Source organism: Oncorhynchus clarkii, chromosome 3 (genome assembly GCF_045791955.1).
Source record: "Oncorhynchus clarkii lewisi isolate Uvic-CL-2024 chromosome 3, UVic_Ocla_1.0, whole genome shotgun sequence".
Lineage (NCBI taxonomy): Eukaryota > Metazoa > Chordata > Actinopteri > Salmoniformes > Salmonidae > Oncorhynchus > Oncorhynchus clarkii.
Genome location: NC_092149.1, coordinates 82,397,206 through 82,424,591, shown reverse-complemented (window position 1 = coordinate 82,424,591; position 27,386 = coordinate 82,397,206). Strand labels below are relative to the sequence as shown.

Genomic DNA, 27,386 nt, shown 5'->3' with positions numbered 1-27,386 from the left:
TGTGTATACAGATACGCAGTATCCTGACTTTGACTTAATTCCCTAATAATTCCACCACCTTTACATGAGACGAAACCATGAATAAGGTCCAGCGAACCTCATTTGCTTCCTCTGTAAAACGCTGTCACGGCGGCCGTGTGGTTGTTGCTGAGGATCATTATTTACAGTTGATAATATATATATATATATAAAAAAGACACATAGGTTAATTAAATCATTATGGAGCGGAGCGCATACCAAGTCATAACAGTTTGAACCCAATGCATGGCGCAATACTTGGCCGTGTCATCATGCAGTTCCATGGTTAGTGCAGGCAAATTGAGGCTGTTCTGAGGGCAAAAGTGGGGAGTGCAACTCAATATTAGGAAGACGTTCCAAATGTTTTGGGCTGTCATATCATTGCTGTTGTCCATCAATTTTACCTGAAGTACTTACCTCTGCTGCAGATTTTAGTACACTGAGGGTTTTTTCTTACGCCTCTTGAGATTCTCTTGACAAACTATTTCTATACCTCTCAGGGTGGTTCACCTCAGGGTGGTTCTCCTCAGGGTGATTCTCCTCAGGGTGGTTCTCTTCAGGGTGGTTCACCTCAGGGTGGTTCTCCTCAGGGTGATTCTCCTCAGGGCGGTTCTCCTCAGGGTGGTTCATCTCAGGGTGGTTCTCCTCGGGGTGATTCTCCTCGGGGTGGTTCTTCTCAGGGTGGATTCTCCTCAGGGTGGTTCTCCTCAGGGTGATTTCTCCTCAGGGTGATTTCTCCTCAGGGTGGTTCTTCTCAGGGTGATTCTCCTCAGAAGGGTTTCTTCTCAGGGTGATTCTCCTCAGGGTGATTTCTTCTCTGGGTTTTTTTTTCTCAGGGTGGTTTCTCCTCAGGGTGATTCTCCTCGGGGTGGGTTATTCTCAGGGTGGTTCTCCTCAGGGTGGTGCAGAGGTAGAGGAACATTGATTCAGCTGGCCTTAAATTCAGGTATGCTAGTGCTACTACATCAACAAATGTCCTTGTACCATACATACATTGGAGACTTGTTTAAAGTAACTGACCACTGTTTCAAGATTTCTATGGAATATGACCTATAATTACTTACAGTACAATATGAGTGAAATAGTTTTCCTTAAAAAATTAGGTATGTAATTAGGTATGCTAAAATGCAGCTTTTCTGTGTTGGAAAGGTGTGGGTGTATACTCATTAAAAATATTCACGCAAGTAGACTGCTGATTGGCCTGCTTATCCTCCTCAGGGAGATGACATCGTGTTCTATGAGAAAATAGCAAGCATTTTTTAAACGGTCTGTTTGAAATACAACTTTAAGCTGGGGGGGGGGGGGGGGGGGGGGATTTAAGTGTTTTTTCTCCAAATTGATGCTTTTGCCACAAATATGAGTATAGGAGGAGTCAACAACATTATTTGGAGTTAACAGAATATGAACTTTTTAAAGTGAGATTTTCATTTGGCAGTTACTTTAATGCTTGAGCAGCATAGAAGCAGCATAGGCTTGGCTGATTTGCTGTGTAATGAGGTACACTAGCTGAGGTCGACACCTTGAATAAACTAAACCACTTCATATGGTCTGATTTAATTTATGTGCTGTTAAAGATAATTAGTTGGTGTTAAAGATAATTAGTTGGTGTTAAATATAATTAGTTGCTGTTAAAGATAATTAGTTGGTGTTAAAAAGAAAGGTGACTGTGGTAAGAGTCATGATTGCATAATGAGTATGATAATATCAAGTTAACTAGAGTGGGGTCTCGACCGCTATTGTAAATAGTCACGGCTCATTTTGGTGTGTTTGTGGGGTTGCAGCCTTTTCTGACAGTTGATTAAGCAAGATAAATCATGTCGGTCCTTGAACCACACCTTGGAGAGATAATTATGATCCTCAGGCAGAATAAAGCTTGATAGCTTTAGAGGCACCATTTGTCAAAAATAATTACATTCTGTGTTCCGCTGTAGCACGTGTGTATACAAATTTAATACAATACACAAGTACAGTAGCTCATATTCACTTGAAAGCTCAGCTTTTTTTTGCACATAAACCAACGATAAAATTACAAATACATTTGTAAAAAACGGCTTGATTTTTCAGCAACCTCAAATGGTTTTATGAAAAGGGACATTCCCTGGTTTACCAGAGCAGAGTCGAATTTAAACGTTTATAAGACACTTCACGTTGTATTTCACTTAAATTATAAATCCAAGCGGATGTTTTTCATACACTACAGTAAGTGAAGACAAAAGCATATCACTTAACAAAAGCAGACTGGACTTAATACCTTAACAGCAGCAATTCGTTCAACAGCCTCACAAAATTGGAGCTTGAATTGTGTAAAACACGGACATCTAAATTGAACAGTATAGCATGAAAACACATAATAGCATGAAAGCAATGCTTTTCTTCCCCTTCTTGCTCACAGCAGTCAGAACCATGGACATACATGTTTTCCTTTACGTTTAACAACAAACCACAGAATTAAAAAAAGACAGAGCTAATGTCTGATGGTTTTTGGTTATACAGTACAATGTCTGGAACCTTCCTGGGTGAACATAAATTACCCTTCCGTCATTCATCTGTGACCGCATCACACGGCACCCAGATGAGGCCCAGACCCTGACCTTTCAGTCCCCAGAGTCCCGCTGGTTTGGACTGACACACTCCATCCCCACACACTCCTGGCTGATGATCCCAGATCTGATCTCAGAGCTGTGGATAAGGCTGTTTGACAGGGACTTGGGCGTGAGGCCGCAGGCCATGTATGACGGCTCCTCCAATTCCGTATGGGGCGGTGAACATTGGCCGTCTGGGGGTCCATAGGCACTGCTGTCTGAGCCACCCTCCCCGTCCCTCCCCACCTCCTCCCTAGGCCCTTTGGTGTGGGAGTCCAGGGGTGTGTTCCCTTTGGTGGGGCTGCTGGACCCAGAAGAGCACTCCTGCAGCAGGGGACTGCGGGCACGCTGAGACTTGAAGTAGGGTTTGATGTTGGCCACTAGGATGGTGCTGTCCCGCTGCTCCTTGCCGAACGTGCTGAGGGTTTTTCTGGCTGCGCTGCGGTTGAGGCTGCCATAAATCTCTGTCTCAGCCGTGGCCTCCATTCCCACTGGGATGAAAAGGTCGGTGCGATTATCGCCGCTGTCTGCTTGGCCTCCTACACGTAGCTTTGGCATCCAGCATCTGTCAGAATGGCCCAGCGCACGACATTCATCTGTGCAGTGAACAGATCTGCCTTGTCCTATGGAAAGAGTTAAAAAGTTGCTATTAAATGACAACCACTTTACAAAGGGATGGGTGCATTTGAGGTATTATCAAATATTGAAGATAAATAATAAAATGTAATTCAGAGCTCAATTTCAGCACTAGAGACCCATATGTCCTCCCAAACCTACTCAAATAAAAACTATAGAAGAATGAATAAATCATTTCTAGGGAATTAGTACAACCACTCAAATTTCCAGTCTGTCAGGACTACGATCAAGAGAAAATGTGAATTCAAAATGCATATTAAATCAAAAGAGACTGTTCGATTTGGCAAAACTGCAACATGGATCCCACACATTACAATCCCTGTGCTTTTGAAGGCATATCCAGCAAGGCAGACTAACAACAGATTACAGTCAATCTAGCTAGCACATACAATTCTGAGAACCATCCCAGCTAGCGCATCACGTTCTGAGAACCATCCCAGCTAGCGCATCACGTTCTGAGAACCATCCCAGCTAGCGCATCACGTTCTGAGAACCATCCCAGCTAGCGCATCACGTTCTGAGAACCATCCCAGCTAGCGCATCACGTTCTGAGAACCATCCCAGCTAGCGCATCACGTTCTGAGAACCATCCCAGCTAGCGCATCATGTTCTGAGAACCATCCCAGCTAGCGCATCACGTTCTGAGAACCATCCCAGCTAGCGCATCACATTCTGAGAACCATCCCAGCTAGCGCATCACGTTCTGAGAACCATCCCAGCTAGCGCATCACGTTCTGAGAACCATCCCAGCTAGCGCATCACGTTCTGAGAACCATCCCAGCTAGCGCATCACGTTATGAGAACCATCCCAGCTAGCGCATCACGTTCTGAGAACCATCCCAGCTAGCGCATCACGTTCTGAGAACCATATGTTTCTTACAGCTTGGTGAGAGCGTGGTTGTCCTATGGTTATTTAGCAAACAACCTTCCCACAACTTTCTGGGAATGTTGCAGGATAGTTGCTTGGCTTTGGAATAATCTCAGCACATTTCATTTCTTTAACAGAACATTTCCTAAAACTTCCAACATGGTTAGATTTAATGTAAATGGTGGAAATGTTCTAGGAATGCTCTCCAACTGGTTTGACATTGGGAATGTTCTCAAATAGTTCAGAGAATGTTAAGAAACAACAATCTTCTATGGGAATTTCCATATTTCAGCATAATGTTTCCTACAGGTTTCCTCATTGTTCTATCTAAAGCCATGTTCTCAAATAGTTCAGAGAACGTTAAGAAACAACTTTCTTCTACAGGAATTTCAGTACTTCAACATAACGTTTCCTTCAGGTTTCCTCATGGTTCTATTCATGGTTATTTTAAAAAACATATACATTCCATTCTCAGCATCAACAAAACTCTCTCTAACCTCTATCTTGTTAAGTGTGTTCAGGTTTATTGGCCTCGCCCACTAATTGGCCACACCGGATCTTAATGAGTGTTTTTTTCTTTGAAATGAGGTCTGTTTGAATAGACTAAAATGAACAGCTTTGTAAGCTTAAAAACACATGTCATCCTAGCTCCATCCTGGTGGTGCAGTGGACTAATTCCATGGACAGAGAACACAAGATTATAGGTTTGAATCTCATACATGTTTTTGGATGATTAATGCCTAAGGAAATGAATTTCCATCTGCGCTTGGAGCTCAAAAGAGTTAACCCAAAATAATCTAGCATTGTTATTAAAATTCTTCATTCTGTGAATGTCTTAAGAAAGTGATAAAAATAACCTTAAAAATGGCCTCCTGAGTGGCGCAGCGGTCTACAGCCTTGGGTTTGATCCCAGGCTGTGTCACAGCTGGCCGTGACCAGGACGCCCATGGAGCGACGCACAATTGGCCCAGCATTGTCCGGGTTAGGGGAGGGTTTGGCTGGGGGGGATTTCCTTGGCTCGTTGTGCTCTAGTGACTCCTTGTGGCAGGCCGGAGGCAGCAAGCTGACTTTGGTTGTCAGTTGGATGGTGTTTCCTCCAACACATTAGTGCGGCTGGCTTCTGAGTACAACGAGTAGTGTGTTAAGAAACAGTGCGGCTTGGCATGTCATGTTTCGGGGGACACATGACTCTCAACCTTCGCCTCTCCCAAGTCCGTTGGGGAGTTGCAGTGATGAGACAAGATCGTAACTACCAATTGGATATCACGAAAAAGGGGGGGTTAAAACCTCAAACAACCAATATTTCTGATCTCAAGAGTTTTAATAAAACTTTCAACGGACCAGAGTAAAACATTCTCAGAACCTCCCTGCAACCTAAAATAAATGTTCCCAGAAGAGGCAAAGTTTTCACTTCCGTTCGCAGAATGTTTAAAAACAACGTGCAGTTTTACTGGTCAGGAAATGTATGGCTTTGTTACCAGAACCAATAGGAAACTACAAACTTCTAAGGTACCAAATATGCTGCCTGGGAAGTGCAATTGTTTTTGTCTGTTTTTCAACTCCAGTCAGCGGGAAAACCACACCAGTTTTACATATATATACATACAGTGCATTCGGAAAGTATTCAGACCCCTGGACTTTTTTCACATTTTGTAACGCTATAGCCGTATTCTAAAATGAATGAAATAAATAAAAATCCTCATCAATCTACACACAATACAAAATTTGTTGGCAAATTTCTAAAATAAAAAAAAACAGTATTCAGAACCTTTGCTATGAGACTCGAAATTGAGCTCAGGTGCATCCTGTTTCCGTGAAATCATCCTTGAGATGTTTCTACAACTTGATTGGAGTCCACCTGTGGTCAATTCAACTGATTGGACGTGATTTGGAAAGACACACACCTGTTATATAAAGTCCCCCAGTTGACAGTGCATGTCAGAGCAAAAACCAAGCCATGAGGTCGAATTGTCCGTAGAGCTCTGGGACAGGATTGTGTCGAGGCACAGATCTGGGGAAGGGTACCAAAACGTTTCCGCAGCATTGAAGGTCCCCAAGAACACAGTGGCCTCCATCATTCTTAAATGGAAGAAGTTTGTAACCACCAAGACTCTTCCTAGAGCTGGCCGCCCGGCCAAACTGAGCAAATGGGGAAGAAGGGTCAGGGAGGTGACCAAGAACCCGATGGTCACTCTGACAGAGCTCAAGAGTTCCTCTGTGGAGATGGGAGAACCTTCCAGAAGGACAACCATCTCTGCAGCACTCCACCAATCAGGCCTTTATGGTAGAGTGACCAGACGGAAGCCAGCGGCAGGGACTGGGAGACTAGTCAGGATCGAGGAAAAGATGAATGGAGCAAAGTACAGAGAGATTGGGGCGAAGGTTGGGGCGAAGGTTCACCTTCCAACAGGACAATGACCCTAAGCACACATCCAAGACAACGCAGGAATGGCTTCAGGACAAGTCTCTGAATGTCCTTGAGTGGCCCAGCCAGATCCCGGACTTGAACCCAATCGAACATCTCTGGAGAGACCTGAAAAAAAAACCTGTTGCGCTTGAGAGAATCTGCGGAGAAGAATGGGAGAAACTCCCCAAATACAAGTGTGCCAAGCTTGTAGTGTCATACCCATAAAGACTCGAGGCTGTAAAGCTTCAACAAAGTAACAAAACAATTTAGCAAAACATTAAAAAAAAACGTTTTTGCTTTGTCATTATGGGGTATTGTGTGCAGATTGATGAGGGGAAAAAAACATTTAAATCCATTTTAGAATAAGGCTGTAACATAACAAAATGTGGAAAAAGTAAAGGGGTCTGAATACTTTCCGAAGGCACTGTATAACAACCACAACATAGGCAGTACGACCAGGAAAGAGACTCATTTAAATGTAGTTTTAAAGGTAGCTATCCCCACTGTAAAGAAACTAGCCTTTGACAATGATGTAGAGAGAGAGGTCTGTGTATTGAAAAGGTTCATGGAAGCATTTGCACAGTTGATATTTTGGACTACAGTTTTTATGACTGTGGTGACTAAAAATCCAGTGTTACATTGCCTTCTCACTATGTGCGTTGAATTCAAATGAGTTCAGACAATTAAGAATTAATATATGGGTTGAGCACCTGTTGAGAGAGGTGCCAACAAGGCATTTTATGTTTATTTTGCAATGCATATGGAAAGTGGTTAAATATAGGAAACTATCATACCTTGACTCACAGGGATAGTTTATTTTCACAGCTTACAGGCGAAGACTCTCACTTTGCCCGAAACAATAGCTCTTTGTTATCAAAGTTAGTGTGTTTGTGTCAAACGAGTTGCACACCCTTTGCCAAGATACACCTTTCAGTGGTGGATGGTATGCAGATTTGCCATGTCTCACACAACACGGACCAATCACACGTTAGGAACTTCCCTTTGTACATACAGATGTAGGATCTTAATTTGACCAGTTTCTCACAGCAGGAAAATAATCCTGCAGTAACAGGAAATGTTCATTATTATGTGGATTATAGTTAATGGACATTTTTTTATGGGTTGATCCATTTTTCATTAGTGCAAATTAAGTCTGAAATTGTGGAAATTCGAAACTTTAGAAGCATTTTTATAACTCAAATACAAGTTAGCATTTCCTGTGACGCAGGATTTATTTTAGCGACAACAGAGTGGTCAAATTAAGAGAGAACAGCTGTCCTGTAACTATTCCTAAAGACAATGTGGGGGATCTTACAAAACATAGCCAGAGTAGACATCTGGCTGTGTTTTGCCATGTACGTGCCCGAGTCAGTATAATTAAAATCTCTGAAAGCACCATAGAGTTCCAAGACTAATCATCTTTAATGGGTCTACAATTGCAGGCGTGTGCCTTGTGGATGCTTGTTAAAAGCCAGAGACACAGAGAAGCCATTTAAAGGGATCACAAGGGTGGTGGTATTACATCTAAGCTGAAGGGGGGAAAAAAATGTTTTCAAAGACAAAGAACCTGCCTGGTCGTGGTAAATAGAAAAAGCCTAGCAACAGAGACACCCGGTACACACGCAGCTAGAGGCTCCTGGTGACAGGACATACTTCGAAGGGAGGACAGCTATTGGTGCATTCATCGCCTGTATCAAAGTCGAGAGGAGTCTACGATAAAGGTGAAAATACACAACAACAAAAAAAGCAATACTCAATCCACCCTGTTGTTAGGGCTTGTGGTGACTTTGTACTAAGTTGAAACTATTATTCCAGGCCATATGATCCTCCTGTCCAGGTAAAGGACACATCAACCTACACCTCACTACGAGGGCAATTTGGGCCTATAGAGCAAATACATCATACCAGAAACCGATTGCCCAAGAGGAGAAAACTGTCTGCAAACTGCCTGTCAATTCAATATAAAACGGACCAACAGTAACCATTCAGTGTAACAATCAGTTTAGCTTTAAAACAACATATTGTACAACCAAAGACACAACTCTGAGTACATCAGAAAAAAAATCCATAACACAAGCTATTCATATTAAACGCATTGTACCTGTTCTTTGCAATGATCTTATCTCACTAAATGCAGGTCTATAAATTAATTGACATTACAGTCAAGTAAGCATCTGTGCTGTGTGTCAATTCCGTTTCTGAACATATGAAACATCTCTTTCAGTATCGTTCCATTTGATTGGTCTTTGGACAGGGTCTGGAGAATACATTCAGAAATATGTGCTCCAGAAAGGTAGGATTGAATTTACACATCCCACAGAGAAACTGGCCCTGCCGTTTCCCCTGACAACACACACACACACACACACACACACACACACACACACACACACACACACACACACACACACACACACACACACACACACACACACACACACACACACACACACACACACACACACACACATCCCCCTGGCAACCATTTCTGTCCTCCTGGGCATACCACAAACACACAGCTCATAGCAATGGAGTGGAAAGTAGCCCACCTGATGACCTTAGTACTGTCCAGGGACCTGATGATCACAGTACTGTCCAGGTACCTGATGACCACAGTACTGTCCAGGGACCTGATGACAACAGTACTGTCTACCTGATGACAACAGTACTGTCCAGGGACCTGATGACCACAGTACTGTTCAGGGAACCGATGACAACAGTATTTTGTGGGCTATACTCAGCCTTGTCTCAGGATGGTAAGTTGGTGGTTGAAGATATCCCTCTAGTGGTGTGGGGGCTGTGCTTTGGCAAAGTGGGTGGAGTTATATCCTTCCTGTTTGGCCCTGTTCGGGGGTATCATCGGATGGGGCCACAGTGTCTCCTGACCCCTCCTGTCTCAGCCTCCAGTATTTATGATGCAGTAGTTTATGTGTCGGGGGGCTAGGGTCAGTCTGTTATATCTGGAGTACTTCTCCTGTCTTATCCGGTGTCCTGTGTGAATTTAAGTATGCTCTCTTTAATTCTCTCTTACTTTCTTTCTCTCTCTCGGAGGACCTGAGCCCTAGGACCATGCCTAAGGACTACCTGACATGATGACTGCTCGCTGTCCCCAGTCCACCTAGCCGTGATGCTGCTCCAGTTTCAACTGTTCTGCCTGCGGCTATGGAACCCTGACCTGTTCACCGGACGTGCTACCTGTCCCAGACTTGCTGTTTTCAACTCTCTAGAGACAGCAGGAGCGGTAGAGACACTCTCAATGACCGGCAATGAAAAGCCAACTGAAATATACTCCTGAGGTGCTGACTTGCTGCAGACTCGACAACTACTGTGATTATTATTATTTGACCCTGCTGGTCATTTATGAACATTTGAACATCTTGGCCATGTTCGGTTATAATCTCCACCCGGCACAGCCAGAAGAGGCTGTGACCACAGTAATGTCAACCTGATGATATCAGTACTGTCAACCTGATGATATCAGTACTGTCAACCTGATGATATCAGTACTGTCAACCTGATGACAACGGTACTGTCCACCTGATGACAACAGTACTGTCCACATGATGACAACAGTACTGTCCACATGATGACCACAGTACTGTCCACCTGATGACAACAGTACTGTTCACCTAATGACAACAGTACTGTCCAGGGACCTGATGACAACAGTACTGACCAGGGACCTGATGACCTCAGTACTGTCCACCTGATGACAACAGTACTGTCCAGGGACCTGATGACCACAGTACTGTCCAGGGACCTGATGACCTCAATACTGTCCACATGATGACCTCAGTACTGTCCACCTGATGACCACAGTACTGTCCAGGGACCTGATGACCACAGTACTGTCCAGGGACCTGATGACAACAGGACTGTCCACCTGATGACAACAGTACTGTCCAGGGACCTGATGACCACAGTACTGTCCAGGGACCTGATGACCTCAATACTGTCCACATGATGACCTCAGTACTGTCCACCTGATGACCACAGTACTGTCCAGGGACCTGATGACCACAGTACTGTCCAGGGACCTGATGACAACAGGACTGTCCACCTGATGACAACAGTACTGTCCACATGATGACAACAGTACAGTCCAGGGACCTGATGAACACAGTACTGTCCACATGATGACCACAGTACTGTCCACATGATGACCACAGTACTGTCCACCTGATGACAACAGTACTGTCCAGGGACCTGATGACAACAGTACTGTCCAGGGACCTGATGACCTCAATACTGTCCACCTGATGACCACAGGACTGTCCACATGATGACCACAGTACTGTCCACCTGATGACCACAGTACTGTCCAGGGACCTGATGACCTCAATACTGTCCACCTGATGACCACAGGACTGTCCAGGGACCTGATGACAACAGTACTGTCCACCTAATGACCTCAGTACTGTCCACCTGATGACCACAGTACTGTCAAGGGACCTGATGACATCAGTATTGTCCAGGGACCTGATGACCACAGTACTGTCCACCTGATAACAACAGTACTGTCCACCTGATGACCACAGTACTGTCCAGGGACCTGACGACCACAGTACTGTCCACCTGATGACCACAGTACTGTCCACCTGATGACCACAGTACTGTCCTCCTGATGACCACAGTACTGTCCAGGGACCTGATGACTACAGTACTGTCCACAGGATGACCTCAGTAATGTCCACATGATGACCTCAGTACTGTCCACCTGATGACTACAGTACTGTCCAGGGACCTGATGACCACAGTACTGTCCACCTGATGACCACAGTACTGTCCAGGGAAATTATGACCACAGTACTGTCCAGGGACCTGATGACCACAGCACTGTCCAAGGACGTGATGACCACAGGACTGTCCAGGCAACTGAAGACAACATACTGTCCACATGATGACAACAGCTCTGTCAAGGGAACTGATGACAACAGTACTGTCTAGGGAACTGATGACCACAGTACTGTCCACCTGATGACCACAGTACTGTCCAGGGACCTGATGACCACAGTACTGTCCACACGATGACCACAGTACTGTCCACCTGATGACCACAGTAATGTCCACCTGATGACAACAGTACTGTTCACCTAATGACCACAGTACTGTCCAGGGACCTGATGACAACAGTACTGTCCACATGATGACCTCAGTACTGTCCAGGGACCTGATGACCACAGTACTGTCCAGGGACCTGATGACAACAGGACTGTCCACCTGATGACAACAGTACTGTCCACATGATGACAACAGTACTGTCCACATGATGACCACAGTACAGTCCAGGGACCTGATGACCACAGTACTGTCCACATGATGACCACAGTACTGTCCACATGATGACCACAGTACTGTCCACCTGATGACCACAGGACTGTCCACATGATGACCACAGTACTGTCCAGGGACCTGATGACAACAGTACTGTCCAGGGACCAATGACCTCAATACTGTCCACCTGATGACCACAGGACTGTCCACATGATGACCACAGTACTGTCCACCTGATGACCACAGTACTGTCCAGGGACCTGATGACCTCAATACTGTCCACCTGATGACCACAGGACTGTCCAGGGACCTGATGACAACAGTACTGTCCACCTAATGACCTCAGTACTGTCCACCTGATGACCACAGTACTGTCAAGGGACCTGATGACATCAGTATTGTCCAGGGACCTGATGACCACAGTACTGTCCACCTGATAACAACAGTACTGTCCACCTGATGACCACAGTACTGTCCAGGGACCTGACGACCACAGTACTGTCCACCTGATGACCACATTACTGTCCACCTGATGACCACAGTACTGTCCACCTGATGACCACAGTACTGTCCAGGGACCTGATGACTACAGTACTGTCCACAGGATGACCTCAGTAATGTCCACATGATGACCTCAGTACTGTCCACCTGATGACTACAGTACTGTCCAGGGACCTGATGACCACAGTCTGTCCAGGGACCTGATGACCACAGTACTGTCCACCTGATGACCACAGTACTGTCCAGGGAAATTATGACCACAGTACTGTCCAGGGACCTGATGACCACAGCACTGTCCAAGGACGTGATGACCACAGGACTGTCCAGGCAACTGAAGACAACATACTGTCCACATGATGACAACAGCTCTGTCAAGGGAACTGATGACAACAGTACTGTCTAGGGAACTGATGACCACAGTACTGTCCACCTGATGACCACAGTACTGTCCAGGGACCTGATGACCACAGTACTGTCCACACGATGACCACAGTACTGTCCACCTGATGACCACAGTAATGTCCACCTGATGACAACAGTACTGTTCACCTAATGACCACAGTACTGTCCAGGGACCTGATGACAACAGAACTGTCCACATGATGACCTCAGTACTGTCCACCTGATGACCACAGTACTGTCCAGGGACCTGATGACAACAGGACTGTCCACCTGATGACCACAGTACTGTCCAGGGACCTGATGACAACAGGACTGTCCACCTGATGACCACAGTACTGTCCAGGGACCTGATGATATCAGTACTGTCCACATGATGACAACAGTACTGTCCACCTGATGACAACAGTACAGTCCAGGGACCTGATGACCACAGTAATGTCCACATGATGACCACAGTACTGTCCACATGATGACCACAGTACTGTCCACCTGTTGACCACAGTACTGTCCAGGGACTTGATAACAACAGTACTGTCCAGGGACCTGATGACCACAGTACTGTCCAGGGACGTGATGACCTCAATAATGTCCACCTGATGACCACAGGACTGTCCACATGATGACCACAGTACTGTCCACCTGATGACCACAGTACTGTCCAGGGACCTGATGACCTCAATACTGTCCACCTGATGACCACAGGACTGTCCAGGGACCTGATGACAACAGTACTGTCCACCTAATGACCTCAGTACTGTCCACCTGATGACCACAGTACTGTCCAGGGAATTGATGACATCAGTACTGTCCAGGGACCTGATGACCACAGTACTGTCCACCTGATAACAACAGTACTGTCCACATGATGACCTCAGTACTGTCCACCTGATGACCACAGTACTGTCCACCTGATGACCACAGTACTGTCCAGGGACCTGACGACCACAGTACTGTCCACCTGATGACCACAGTACTGTCCACCTGATGACCACAGTACTGTCCAGGGACCTGATGACTACAGTACTGTCCAGGGACCTGATGACCACAGTACTGTCCACCTGATGACCACAGTACTGTCCACAGGATGACCTCAGTAATGTCCACATGATGACCTCAGAACTGTCCACCTGATGAACACAGTACTGTCCAGGGACCTGATGACCACAGTCTGTCCAGGGACCTGATGACCACAGTACTGTCCACCTGATGACCACAGTACTATCCAGGGAAATTATGACCACAGTACTGTCCAGGGACCTGATGACCACAGCACTGTCCAAGGACGTGATGACCACAGGACTGTCCAGGCAACTGAAGACAACATACTGTCCACATGATGACAACAGCTCTGTCAAGGGAACTGATGACAACAGTACTGTCTAGGGAACTGATGACCACAGTACTGTCCACCTGATGACCAAAGTACTGTCCAGGGACCTGATGACCACAGTACTGTCCACACGATGACCACAGTACTGTCCACCTGATGACCTCAGTACTGTCCACCTGATGACCACAGTACTGTCCAGGGACCTGATGACAATAGTACTGTCCAGGAACCTGATGACCACAGTACTGTCCACCTGATGACCACAGTACTTTCCAGGGACCTGATGATCACAGTACTGTCCAGGGACCTGATGACCACAGTACTGTCCACCTGATGACCACAGTACTGTCAACCTGATGACCACAGGACTGTCCAGGGACCTGATGATCACAGTACTGTCCACATGATGACCACAGTACTGTCCAGGGACCTGATGATCACAGTACTGTCAAGGGACCTGATGACCACAGTACTGTCCACCTGATGACCACAGTACTGTCCAGGGACCTGATGACCACAGTACTGTCCAGGGACCTGATGACCACAGTACTGTCTACCTGATGACCTCAGTACTGTCCACCTGATGACCACAGTACTGTCTACCTGATGACCACAGTACTGTCCTGTGACCTGATGACTACAGTACTGTCCAGGGACCTGATGACCACAGTACTGTCCACCTGATTACCACAGTACTGTCCACAGGATGACCTCAGTAATGTCCACATGATGACCTCAGTACTGTCCACCTGATGACCACAGTACTGTCCAGGGACCTGATGACCACAGTCTGTCCAGGGACCTGATGACCACAGTACTGTCCACCTGATGACCACAGTACTATCCAGGGAAATTATGACCACAGAACTGTCCAGGGACCTGATGACCACAGCACTGTCCAGGGACCTGATGACCACAGTACTGTCTACCTGATGACCTCAGTACTGTCCACCTGATGACCACAGTACTGTCTACCTGATGACCACAGTACTGTCCTGTGACCTGATGACTACAGTACTGTCCAGGGACCTGATGACCACAGTACTGTCCAACTGATTACCACAGTACTGTCCACAGGATGACCTCAGTAATGTCCACATGATGACCTCAGTACTGTCCACCTGATGACCACAGTACTGTCCAGGGACCTGATGACCACAGTCTGTCCAGGGACCTGATGACCACAGTACTGTCCACCTGATGACCACAGTACTATCCAGGGAAATTATGACCACAGAACTGTCCAGGGACCTGATGACCACAGCACTGTCCAAGGACGTGATGACCACAGGACTGTCCAGGCAACTGAAGACAACATACTGTCCACATGATGACAACAGCTCTGTCAAGGGAACTGATGACAACAGTACTGTCTAGGGACCTGATGACCACAGTACTGTCCACACGATGACCACAGTACTGTCCACCTGATGACCTCAGTACTGTCCACCTGATGACCACAGTACTGTCCAGGGACCTGATGACAACAGTACTGTCCAGGAACCTGATGACCACAGTACTGTCCACCTGATGACCACAGTACTTTCCAGGGACCTGATGATCACTGTACTGTCCAGGGACCTGATGATCACAGTACTGTCCATCTGATGACCACAGTACTGTCAACCTGATGACCACAGTACTGTCCAGGAACCTGATGATCACAGTACTGTCCACATGATGACCACAGTACTGTCCAGGGACCTGATGACCACAGTACTGTCCAGGGACCTGATGACCTCAGTACTGTCCACCTGATGACCACAGTGCTGTCCAGGGAACTGATGACAACAGGACTGTCCAGGCAACTGAAGACAACAGTACTGTCCACCTGATGACAACAGCTCTGTCAAGGGAACTGATGACAACAGTACTGTCCACCTGATGACCACAGTACTGTCCAGGGACCTGATGACCACAGTACTGTCAAGGGACCTGATGACCACAGTACTGTCCACCTGATGACCACAGTACTGTCCAGGGACATGATGACCACAGTACTGTCCACCTGATGACCACAGTACTGTCCACCTCATGACCACAGTACTGTCCAGAGACCTGATGACCACAGTACTGTCCACATGATGACCACAGTACTGTCCACATGATGACCACAGTACTGTTCACCTGATGACCACAGTACTGTCCACCTGATGACCACAGTACTGTTCACCTGATGACCACAGTACTGTCCACCTGATGACGACAGTACTGTCCACCTGATGACCACAGTACTGTCCACCTTATGACCACAGTACTGTCCACCTGATGACCACAGTACTGTCCAGGGACCTGATGATCACAGTACTGTCCACCTGATGACCACAGTACTGTCCAGGGACCTGATGACCACAGTACTGTCCACCTGATGACCACAGTACTGTCCACATGATGACAACAGTACTGTCCACATGACGACATCAGTACTGTCCAGGGACCTGATGACATCAGTACTGTCCACATGATGACAACAGTACAGTCCACATGATGACATCAGTACTGTCCACATGATGACAACAGTACTGTCCACCTGATGACCACAGTACTGTCCAGTGACCTGATGACCACAGGACTGTCCACCTGATGACAACAGTACAGTCCACATGATGACATCAGTACTGTCCACATGATGACGTCAGTACTGTCCACATGATGACAATAGTACTGTCCACATGACGACATCCGTACTGTCCAGGGACCTGATGACATCAGTACTGTCCACATGATGACAACAGTACAGTCCACATGATGACATCAGTACTGTCCACATGATGACATCAGTACTGTCCACATGATGACAATAGTACTGTCCACATGACGACATCAGTACTGTCCAGGGACCTGATGACATCAGTACTGTCCAGGGACCTGATGACCACAGTGCTGTCCACCTGATGACCTCAGTACTGTACACCTGATGACAACAGTACTGTTCATGGATATGATTACCACAGTACTGTCCAGGAACCTGATGACATCAGTACTGTCCAGGGACCTGATGACCACAGTACTGTCCACATGATAACCTCAGAACTGTCAGAACCGTCCAGGGAACTGATGACATCAGCACTGTGCAGGGACCTGATGACCACAGTACTGTCCACCTGATGACCTCAGTACTGTACACCTGACGACCACAGTACTGTCCAGGGACCTGATGACAACAGTACTGTCCACCTGATGACCACAGTACTGTCCAGGGAAATGATGACCACAGTACTGTTCACCTGATGACAACAATACTGTCCAGGGACCTAATGACCATAGTACTGTTCACATGATGACTACAGTACTGTCCAACTGATGACAACAGTAATGTCCAGGGAACTGATGACATCAGCACTGTCCAGGGATCTGATGACCACAGTACTATCCAGGAACCTGATGACAACAGTACTGTCAACCTGATGACCACAGTACTGTCCAGGAACCTGATGATCACAGTACTGTCCACATGATGACCAAAGTACTGTCCAGGGACCTGATGACCACAGTACTGTCCAGGGACCTGATGACCACAGTACTGTCCACCTGATGACCACAGTACTGTCCAGGGACCTGATGACCACAGTACTGTCCAGGGACCTGATGACCTCAGTACTGTCCACCTGATGACCACAGTGCTGTCCAGGGAACTGATGACAACAGGACTGTCCAGGCAACTGAAGACAACAGTACTGTCCACCTGATGACAACAGCTCTGTCAAGGGAACTGATGACAACAGTACTGTCCACCTGATGACCACAGTACTGTCCAGGGACCTGATGACCACAGTACTGTCAAGGGACCTGATGACCACAGTACTGTCCACCTGATGACCACAGTACTGTCCAGGGACATGATGACCACAGTACTGTCCACCTGATGACCACAGTACTGTCCACCTCATGACCACAGTACTGTCCAGAGACCTGATGACCACAGTACTGTCCACATGATGACCACAGTACTGTCCACATGATGACAACAGTCCACATGATGACAACAGTACTGTTCACCTGATCACCACAGTACTGTCCAGGGACCTGATGACCACAGTACTCTCCAGGGAAATGATGACAACAATACTGTCCAGGGAACTGAAGACAACAGTACTGTCCACCTGATGACCACAGTACTGTCCAGGGAAATGATAACCACAGTGGAAATGAGAGCCGGCCCCACTTCAGTCAAGTCCTCCACTATGTTTCCAACTGCAGACAGACTGTGACTATTACCTCCTTCACCAGGACCTATTATATCTCCCGTGCACATGGCGGCTGGTTCAAGAGTGGGAGTATTGGATGGTCTATTTTAATACATCCATCGAATTTACACCTTTGTTTTAGGCAGGTCCTGGAAGTAATGTACAGTATATATGGAGATAAACACATTTTTTTACCTTTATTTAACCAGGCAAGTCAGTTAAGAACAAATTCTTATTTTCAATGACAGCCTAGGAACAGTGGGTTAACTGCCTGTTCAAGGGGAATGACAGATTTGTACCTTGTCAGCTCGGGGATTTGAACTGGCAACCTTTCGGTTACTAGTCCAACACTCTAACCACTAGGCTACCCTGCCGCCACAATGTACAGCTGAAGTCAGAAGTTTACATACACCTTAGCCAAGTACATTTAAACTCTGTTTTTCACAATTCCCGACATTTAATCGTAGTAAATTAATCCTGTTTTAGGTCAGTTAGGATCAACACATCATTTTAAAAATGTGAACTGTCAGAATAATAGTGGAGAGAATTATTAATTTCAGCTTTCATTTCTTTCATCGCATTCCCAGTGGGTCAGAAGTTTACATGCACTCAATTAGTATTTGGTAGCATTGCCTTTAAATTGTTTAACTTGGGTCAAACGTTTTGTGTAGCCTTCCACAAGCTTCCCACAATAAGTTGGGTGAATTTTGGCCCGTTCCTCCTGATAGAGCTGTGGTAACTGGGTCAGGTTTGAAGGCCTCCTTGCTCACACAAGCTTTTTCAGTTCTGCCCACAAATGTTCTATATGATTGAGGTCAGGTCTTTGTGATGGCCACTCCAATAACTTGACTTTGTTGTCCTTAAGACATTTTTCCACAACTTTGGAAGTACTGTATGCTTGGGTTCATTGTCCATTTGGAAGACCCATTTGCGACCAAGCTTTAACTTCCTGACTAATGTCTTGAGATGTTACTTCAATATATCCACATAATTTTCCTTCCTCATGATTCCATCTATTTTGTGAAGTGCACCAGTCCATCCTGAGCAAAGTTCTCCGACAACATGATGCTGCCACCCCAGTCTGGCTTTTTTATGTCGGTTTTGGAGCAGTGGCTTCTCCTTGCTGAGCGGCCTTATATATAGGACTTGTTTTACTGTGGATATAGATACTTTCCACCTGTTTCCTCCAGCATCTTCACAAGGTCCTTTGCTGTTGTTCTGGGATTGATTTGCACTTTTCGCACCAAAGTACGTTAATTTCTAGGAGACAGAACACGTCTCCTTCCTGAGCGGTATGATGGCTGCGTGGTCCCATGGTGTTCATACTTGCGTACTATTGTTTGTACAGATGAACATGGTACCTTCAGGCGTTTGGAAATTGCTCCCAAGGATGAACCAGACTTGAACCAGACTTGAACCAGAGATCTACAATTTTGCTGAGGTCTTGGCTGATTTATTCAGATTTTTCCATGATGTCAAGCAAAGAGACACTGAGTTTGAAGGTAGGCCTTGAAATACATCCACAGGTACACCTCCAATTGACTCAAATTATGTCAAATAGCCTAACAGAATCTTCTAAAGCCATGACATAATTTTCCGGAATTTTCCAAGCTGTTTAAAGACACAGTCAACTTAGAGTGTGTAAACTTCTGACCCACTGGAATTGTGATACAGTGAATTATAAGTGAAATAATCTGTCTGTAAACAATTGTTGGAAAAATGACTTGTGTCATGCACAAAGTAGATGTCCTAACTGACATGCCAAAACTATAGTTTGTTTACAAGAAATTGTGGAGTGGTTGAAAAACAAATTTGAATCACTCCAACCTAAGTGTTTGTAAACGTCTTACTTCAACTGTATACTAAAATATTTGGACACCACTTCAATTTAGTGGATTTGACTATTTCAGCCCCTTTGCTGACATGTGTATAAAATTGAGCACATGCAATCTCAATAGACAAGCATTGGCATTAGAATGGCCTTACTGAAGAGCTCAGTGACTTTCAACGTGGCACTGTCATAGGATGCCACCTTTCCGACAAATCAGTTTATCAAATTTCTGCCCTGATAGAGCTGTCCCGGTCAACTGTAAGTGCTGTGGAAACGTCAAGGAGCAACATAGGCTCAGGCGCGAAGTGGTAGGCCACACAAACTCAAAGAACAGGACCCCAGAGTGCTGAAGCGCGTAGCGCATAAAAATCATCTGTCCTCGATTGCAACAATGACTACCGTGTTCCAAACTACCTCTGGAAGCAATGTCAGCACAATAATTGTTTGTTGGGGGCTTCATGAAATGTGTTTCCATTGCCGAGCAGCCATACACAAACCTAAGATCACCATGTGCAATGCCAAGCGCCGGCTGGAGTGCTGAAAAGCTTGCCACCATTGGACTCTAAAGCAGTGGAAAAACATTCTCTGGAGTGATGAATCACGCTTCACCATCTGGCAATCCAACGGATGAATCTGGGTTTGGCAGGAGAACGCCCAATGCATCGTGCCAACTGTAAAGTTTGGTGGATGAGGAATAATGGTCTGGGGCTGTTTTTCATGGTTTGGGCCCCTTAGTTCCAGAAAAGGTCCATCATAACGGTACTGCATACAATGTCATTCTATACTATTCTGTGCTTCCAACCTTGTGGCAACATTTTTAGGGAAGGCCCTTTCCTGTTTCAGCATGACAATGCCCCTGTGCACAAAGTGAAGTCCATACAAAAATGGTGCAGCACTCCACCAATCAGGCCTTTATGGTAGAGTGGCCAGTAAAAATGACATCCCACTTGGAGTTTGCCGAAAGGCAAAGGATCTGAATACTTATATAAATGATATTTGAGTTTTTTATGTTAAATTTGCAATTTGAAACAATTTCTAAAAACCTGTTTTTTGCTTTGTTTATTGTGTGTAGATTGATGAGGGAAAAAAAATAAAAAATAATCAAGGGGTCGGAATATTCAACGAATACACTGTACATGTAAAAAATATATGTATATATATAGTTTACTGATCATTCTTATAACTCTCAGATAAAAGACAAACACACTTCAGAACAAACTTCATTTTGAGACTATCTGTTGCTCCATGTAGGGAATATTTTATTCAATGCCCTTCTATTGGCTTATAGCAGTAATGCCAATGTTTCATCCAATAATATTTTCATATATTTTTGTAATACCTGAAGGGGTCTTAAAATTCTAAATCAAATCGCAAAATGATCCTTGGTATGACCCCCCCCCAGAGCTTGGAGTCCAGAGGGTTATTAAGACAAGAAACAGGCTTTTGGTCTGGAGTAGGCCTTGGCTACTAAGTGACCGCAAGTGAAGAGAAAAACAATCCACTTGTTAAAGGAGCTAAAACAATAACAAAGTGTACTCCCCATCACTGTTTGGGTAAAAAAGCGGGGGGGGGGGGGGGGCTGGAGAAATGTAACCACTCTCAAATTCAAAGACTGAGCTATGGATGCAAGAACTGACCATCCATAATATCAGAAGTATAGTTATAAACATGTATTGAGGCTATACAGTGTGTTTACATTTTCTATGTTTACAAACATTGGAGTAAAACAAGCTTATATTTTGGGTTCTGATGGGGAAGGAATGTTGAACTACTGGGCTTCCTGAGTGGCGCAGCAGTCTAAGGCACTGATGGGACAAGACTGTAACTACCAATTGCACATTATGAAATTGGGGAGAAAAATGGGTGAAATAAAATAGAGAAATGAATGTACTTCTGGTGTACCAAAATGCAATGTTGTTGTGATCAAGTCGTAATAATGACTAGGTTGGTTATACATTTAATTTATAACAAAAAGTAGGCAAAAAGTTGACGGGATGCTAAAGTTGGCAGGATGCTAATGTTGATGAGATGCTAAACTTGGCACGATGCTAAACTTGGCACGATGCTAAACTTGGCACGATGCTAAACTTGGCGAGATGCTAAAGTTGGCGGGATGCTAAAGCTGACGAGATGCTAAAGTTGACAGAAAAACATCTTGGTTTGAAAGGTGTATATGGGAGATGTGCCTCATTGTATCGCACAGAAAAAGAGCTACATAAAACCAATCAGAATCCGACAAGTGGTGAAAAGCACTTGACTGGCGGAAAGTGTTTCAAACTCATCAACGCTTGTACGTATTGAGAACATTAACAAGACTTTTGACATAACTGGCACGAAATAGTCCTATTTATCATTCCCTATCGTACGTACATCTTTACCATTCTAACAGTCCATTAAAAGCACCTGAGAAAGAAAGTATTCTGTCAGCAGTCACCAAACGCTACATGTCTGTTTGTACTGAAAGTGTCTGTCATGCTCTTTTGTCCCTGTCTTGTGATGCAAGCAAAGGCTTGCAGAAAGTTCATAATCAAATAATGAAATGTTCAAATGAGACAGCCATAGAGGTACACTTTACAAAGCTGGCAGAGGGTGTTTGAATATCATTTCCTTCTGTCAATGGACCCTTTTATCCCCTTAACTATCGTCTATTTTCCACTATGACGCCTTCATGTCATCTTGGCAGTGTAGTTCAACATTTCTGCACCAGCACTGAGCTACAATACAAAGCTGTCTCACAGAGCTAAGATTTCATTACTGCTGCAAAGAATTCATACTGCTACAATCTCTTTTAAGTATTATGATTTCAGTAATCTCTTTGAGGTGTACACTGTGTAATCATCATTTACTTTAGCTTTACACTGAGGGCGGTTCTGTAGGATTATAGGGATAGACAGACTGTCAACACACGTGTTTGTAGTGCATGTTGGCTTGGTGCAGGGGGTCTGATACAAGGGTCTGTTAAGCATCTTCACGATGTCAGAGAGAGAGAGAGCTTCCACTCACCCTGGTCAAGAGGCTGGCCATTAACTGCTGTGGCTTTCATCTTGAGGGCCCCCCTGGCAGACGTGTTGCAGGCGCAGCCTTTATTAGTATCCAGGTCACTATCAGCCTGGTCACTATCACCATGGCCACTGTCTCGGAGGCTCGCTCGCTCTGCATCCTTAAAAGTTGAGCTGCTGCAGGATGGGGAGTGAAACATGAAATAAATATAAAAAAATAACTCACTGGTGGTAGTGTCTGTCTATCTCTCTTGTGATCGCCTCTGCGCCCTATTTTGACATGCTTTTATAGCCCGATGTCTTGATATTGACTACGATGCAAAATGAGGCGGTTAGGTCGTTGTCATACAGCGACCTTACCTTTGAGCAAATGGTTGCCTGTTGGCCACGTTATTCGGCTCCGAAGGAAAATTATCCGTCTGAGAATAAAATCAGAGAGAAATTATTAGTTTATTGTGCTCCAGACATCTTTTTAAAATATTGTTTTAATGTGTGCAACATGAGATATTCAAAGGATATGCCCATAGCTGTGGCTTGGCCTACATTCTGATCTGTACATTTGAATCATTTAGGAATATATGAAACACGGTAGTACAACATGTTCCAAAAGTGGCACCCTGAAAAGAACAAATCTCCTTCACGTCCATACTACACGTGCCTGTTTGGCGAGGCTGAGCAGTAATGTAGCAGCCACTGTCATCTGCATCCACGTTTCTACTTATCATGAGAATTATTGTGTTTGTGTTGATCACACCCACATGCCATAGCAACGTGCCCTAGCAACAGACCTTGTCATCAGTGTTATCATCTCGGAGACTGTCCTAGATATTTACATCATTAACAACTGAAAAACACTGCTGTGCTAAATACAATTACATGCATTCCCTGTCAATTGAATATGCTGGCTTGCATAAAGCAACCCTGTCATTTTGTACAAGGTAGAGCTGGACCCTGGTAAAGGCCTTATCGTGCCAACATAGGATTTGGATTTGTGGAACTGGTCCATGTTTGTGGAGGGCAAGAAATGGGATTGTAAGGTTTTGCTGTATGCATCTAGCTGTCTGGCACATAATATTTTACTAATGTGATCAGACAAGCTGTTGTCCAATCCCACATTTCGGGCAGGGTTTTGTTTTCACAGATAGATCTGGCAGTGGCAGCACAGCAGCGCAGTCCAAGACTCACATGGTTTGCATATCTAACAGAAATGAGTTTCTGATTATTCAGACCACCTGTAAGGTGCTGGTAGAAGCGAATCATAATGGGCCAATTTCAAAATGGTTAGGATCTCTGTGGAGGAGAAGTAGATTGCAAACAGTCTATTCAAGCACGCTAACAACCGGTGCCAACATATATTTTAATATATTTCTTCAATATGGCGTATTATCCTGTATTGGCTGCATTTTTTGACTCCTTCAATTGGCAATATTGTAGGGCGCCAGGCAGGGAATAAAAATGATAAGAAGGATATGTGATTGCATGGTGCCTGAGAGTATTGATTTGAAGAATTACCTCTCTTGTGGCAGATTAGAATCCATGAATGGAGAATAAAAGGCTGACAATGATTCTGTTTCTTACCTGTATCACTGACATTATATTCGTAGGAGTCTCTGTGGTAAGCCCCGCAAAGCTTGAGTGACAGCCAGCCCGAGGTACCGTCAGGCTGTTGAAAGTGGTTTTCAGATACATGACCTCTGACCTGGGCAGCGTGAGAGGCAGGGGGCTGGTCGCCTGGTAGTCGAAACAGATAGGCGAGGTGATGAGAGACGGGCTGCTCACCACGTTCATCCTGCTCACAGAGTCCCTCTCCTCCACCTCGCTCTGCACCAGCATGATGTCGCTCTTGTTGATCCTCTTCTTCTTGCCGTTTCCAACTGGGGGATTGGAGTTGGAGTACTCGGCCATACGGCAGTTATAATTCCCAGCCTCCTTATCTTGATGCTTGGACTTAACGGCGATGGTAGTCATGACAGCCAGGAGCATGAGGGAGATGATGCAGAGGGTGATGATGAGGGGCAGGGACATGTCCCAGTGCTGCTGCTCCCCGCTGGCGCTGGACTCCCCTGCTGCCATGGCTCCTGTGTTGGCCTTAATGATCAGCTTAGCCACGGCAGACAGTGGGGGCTTGCCGTGGTCGGTTACCTTCACTACCAGCTCTACAGCTGGGGCCACGTCCTCCCACACAGCATGGGCAGTCCTCACCTCGCCGGCCACAGGGTCCATCTCAAACAGGTGCTCCTCGTTACCCTCCCAGATCTCGTAGGTCAGACGACCGCTCTCCCCGTGGTCCTGATCGACCGCTCTCACCGTGGTCACTATGTACCCCAGACCTACATTTCTAGGGACCATGATTTCCACAGTGTCATTTATCAGGAGGGGTAATACAATAACTGGTAGATTGTCATTGACGTCAAGCACACTGACTCTGACTGTGGCACTGCCCTCCATATGAGGAGACCCTGCATCTTTAGCTTGAACTTTGAACTCAAAGAACTTAGTTTGTTCGTAGTTGAAAGACCTTGAGGCGTATATGGCTCCGTTGGTAGGATTGACAGACACGTAGGTGTAAACTGACACGTCTCCAATGTGTGACGGTGAAATGGAGTAGGACACAGTTCCATTCTGACCTATATCTGGATCATGAGCCAGAACTGAGCCTAAGTACTCCCCTGGGATGTTGTTCTCTGGCACCTGGAGCACGTACACTGTCTTGGTGAAACGCGGTGCATTATCATTCTCATCTAAGATTTTCACTGTAAATGATTTGGTGTAATTCAACGAAGGTATTCCGTTGTCTCTGGCCACTATGGTCACGTTATATTCGTCTTTCAGTTCCCTGTCTAGAGGTCTGTCTGTGAGCAGAGTGTAAAAATTATCATTGTTTTCCTGCAGCCTGAATGGTACATTGCCAAGCACCCTGCACTGGAGCTGGCCATTCCTCCCAGAATCCTTATCAGTGACTCTCACCAGGGCGATGACAGATTCTGGAGGCGCTGCCTCACTGATAGCTCCCTGGCGGACGGAGACAAAACTTATAACGGGCCAGTTATCATTCTTGTCAAGCACTTTGACTGAAATCTTACAATGGCCAGGGATGGGGTTAGGCCCCAGGTCCATGGCCTGCACGTCAAATTCAATGGTTGGATTATCCTCATAGTCAATTTCTCCCTGAATCTTAATGACACCTGTTTTGGGATCAATAGAAAACAACTCCTGGACTCTATCGGATGCATATCCACTGAAAGAATAGACTACCTGTCCATTGCTGCCCTCATCTTGATCAGTTGCATTCACATCTATCAGCATTCTCCCAGGCGGTGAGTTTTCAGGAAGCTCCAGCATGTAGCCGGGTTTGTCAAATACTGGGCTATTATCATTTGAATCAGTAACTCTCACATTGATTTGCATGGACCCTGATCTTGGATACTCCCCTCCATCAATGGCTGTCAAAAGGAGGGTGTGATGAGACTGATCTTCCCTATCTAGAGGGCGCTGAACCACCAATTCAGGATATATGGTTCCATCACCCCTCAATTTCAAGTCCAAAGAAAATGTATTGTAATCATCTCTGGTGACCTGATAAGTCTTTATTCCGTTTTGTCCAGAATCTGAGTCGTGTGCAATTGTTAAAGGGAACCGTGTCCCAGCAGCTGCGTTCTCTGAAATATCAATATTGATGTGATCTGAGGGGAAACTGGGGGAGTTGTCGTTTATATCCACTACATCAATTTTGATCATGCATATTTCCTTGTCGTTGGCAAACACTTCCATAGAGAGCTGACACTTAGGGTTGCGTTTGCACAATGTCTCCCTGTCAATCCGCTGTTTGGTAAAAAGCAGCCCACTCTCCGAATCCACATCTATGAGATGTTGAGCAGAATTCTCCAGAACTCGAAAGTTCGATTTGGTTCCTTTCTCCACCGGTCCAAATCCGGCATCCTTAGCAATGTTTCCGATAACAGTTCCAGGTCCCTGCTCCTCCGGAACAGAATAATTTAGATTTTTCAGTGTCCGGGCTTTAGCCCAGAAGAGAAGGAAACATATGACAGGAAGACGCATATCCCTTTACTGTGTAGGATGCGCGTGCTTAAAAAATGTCCCTTTTAACTTCCAACCTGTTGATTTGTCCAGGTGCCACACTACGACTAAAATCACACGAAACAGGTAGTTTTGTATCCAAGACGACAGAGGATATTTAATCGATTTATGAGCCAGCCTTTCCCCTCTTTTACGCGGTTATTCTAACCTCCTTCACATGCCATATACAGATATAATTAACTATTTCTGTAAACAGAGATGAACGCCCGAAGACATATCACGCATTAGCCTAACGCAATACACAATTGAACAT

At 45.5% G+C, this 27,386-nt stretch overlaps 1 protein-coding gene across 1 annotated transcript; it reads right to left on the bottom strand.

Moving 5' to 3' along the window:
* Positions 1 to 2,612: 2,612 nt before the first annotated feature.
* On the bottom strand, positions 2,613 to 27,094 carry LOC139386174 (protocadherin-17-like). Its single transcript, XM_071131648.1, has 5 exons — positions 24,614 to 27,094; positions 23,396 to 23,454; positions 23,040 to 23,212; positions 4,474 to 4,482; positions 2,613 to 3,217 (listed from the first exon to the last, which is right to left on the bottom strand). Exons 1-5 carry the CDS (start codon positions 27,092 to 27,094, stop codon positions 2,613 to 2,615), a joined length of 3,327 nt encoding a protein of 1,108 aa, XP_070987749.1.
* Positions 27,095 to 27,386: the final 292 nt, after the last annotated feature.

What these genes read in the sequence shown, in the direction of transcription:
- LOC139386174 (XM_071131648.1), bottom strand. Translation starts at nt 27,094, where the DNA reads ATGCGTCTTCCTGTCATATGTTTCCTTCTCTTCTGGGCTAAAGCCCGG. An exon ending in ATATAATGTCAGTGATACAG is followed by an intron (nt 23,455 to 24,613) that starts GTAAGAAACAGA and finishes TTTTATTCTCAG; the next exon opens with ACGGATAATTTTCCTTCGGA. An exon ending in AGGCAACCATTTGCTCAAAG is followed by an intron (nt 23,213 to 23,395) that starts GTAAGGTCGCTG and finishes CCCATCCTGCAG; the next exon opens with CAGCTCAACTTTTAAGGATG.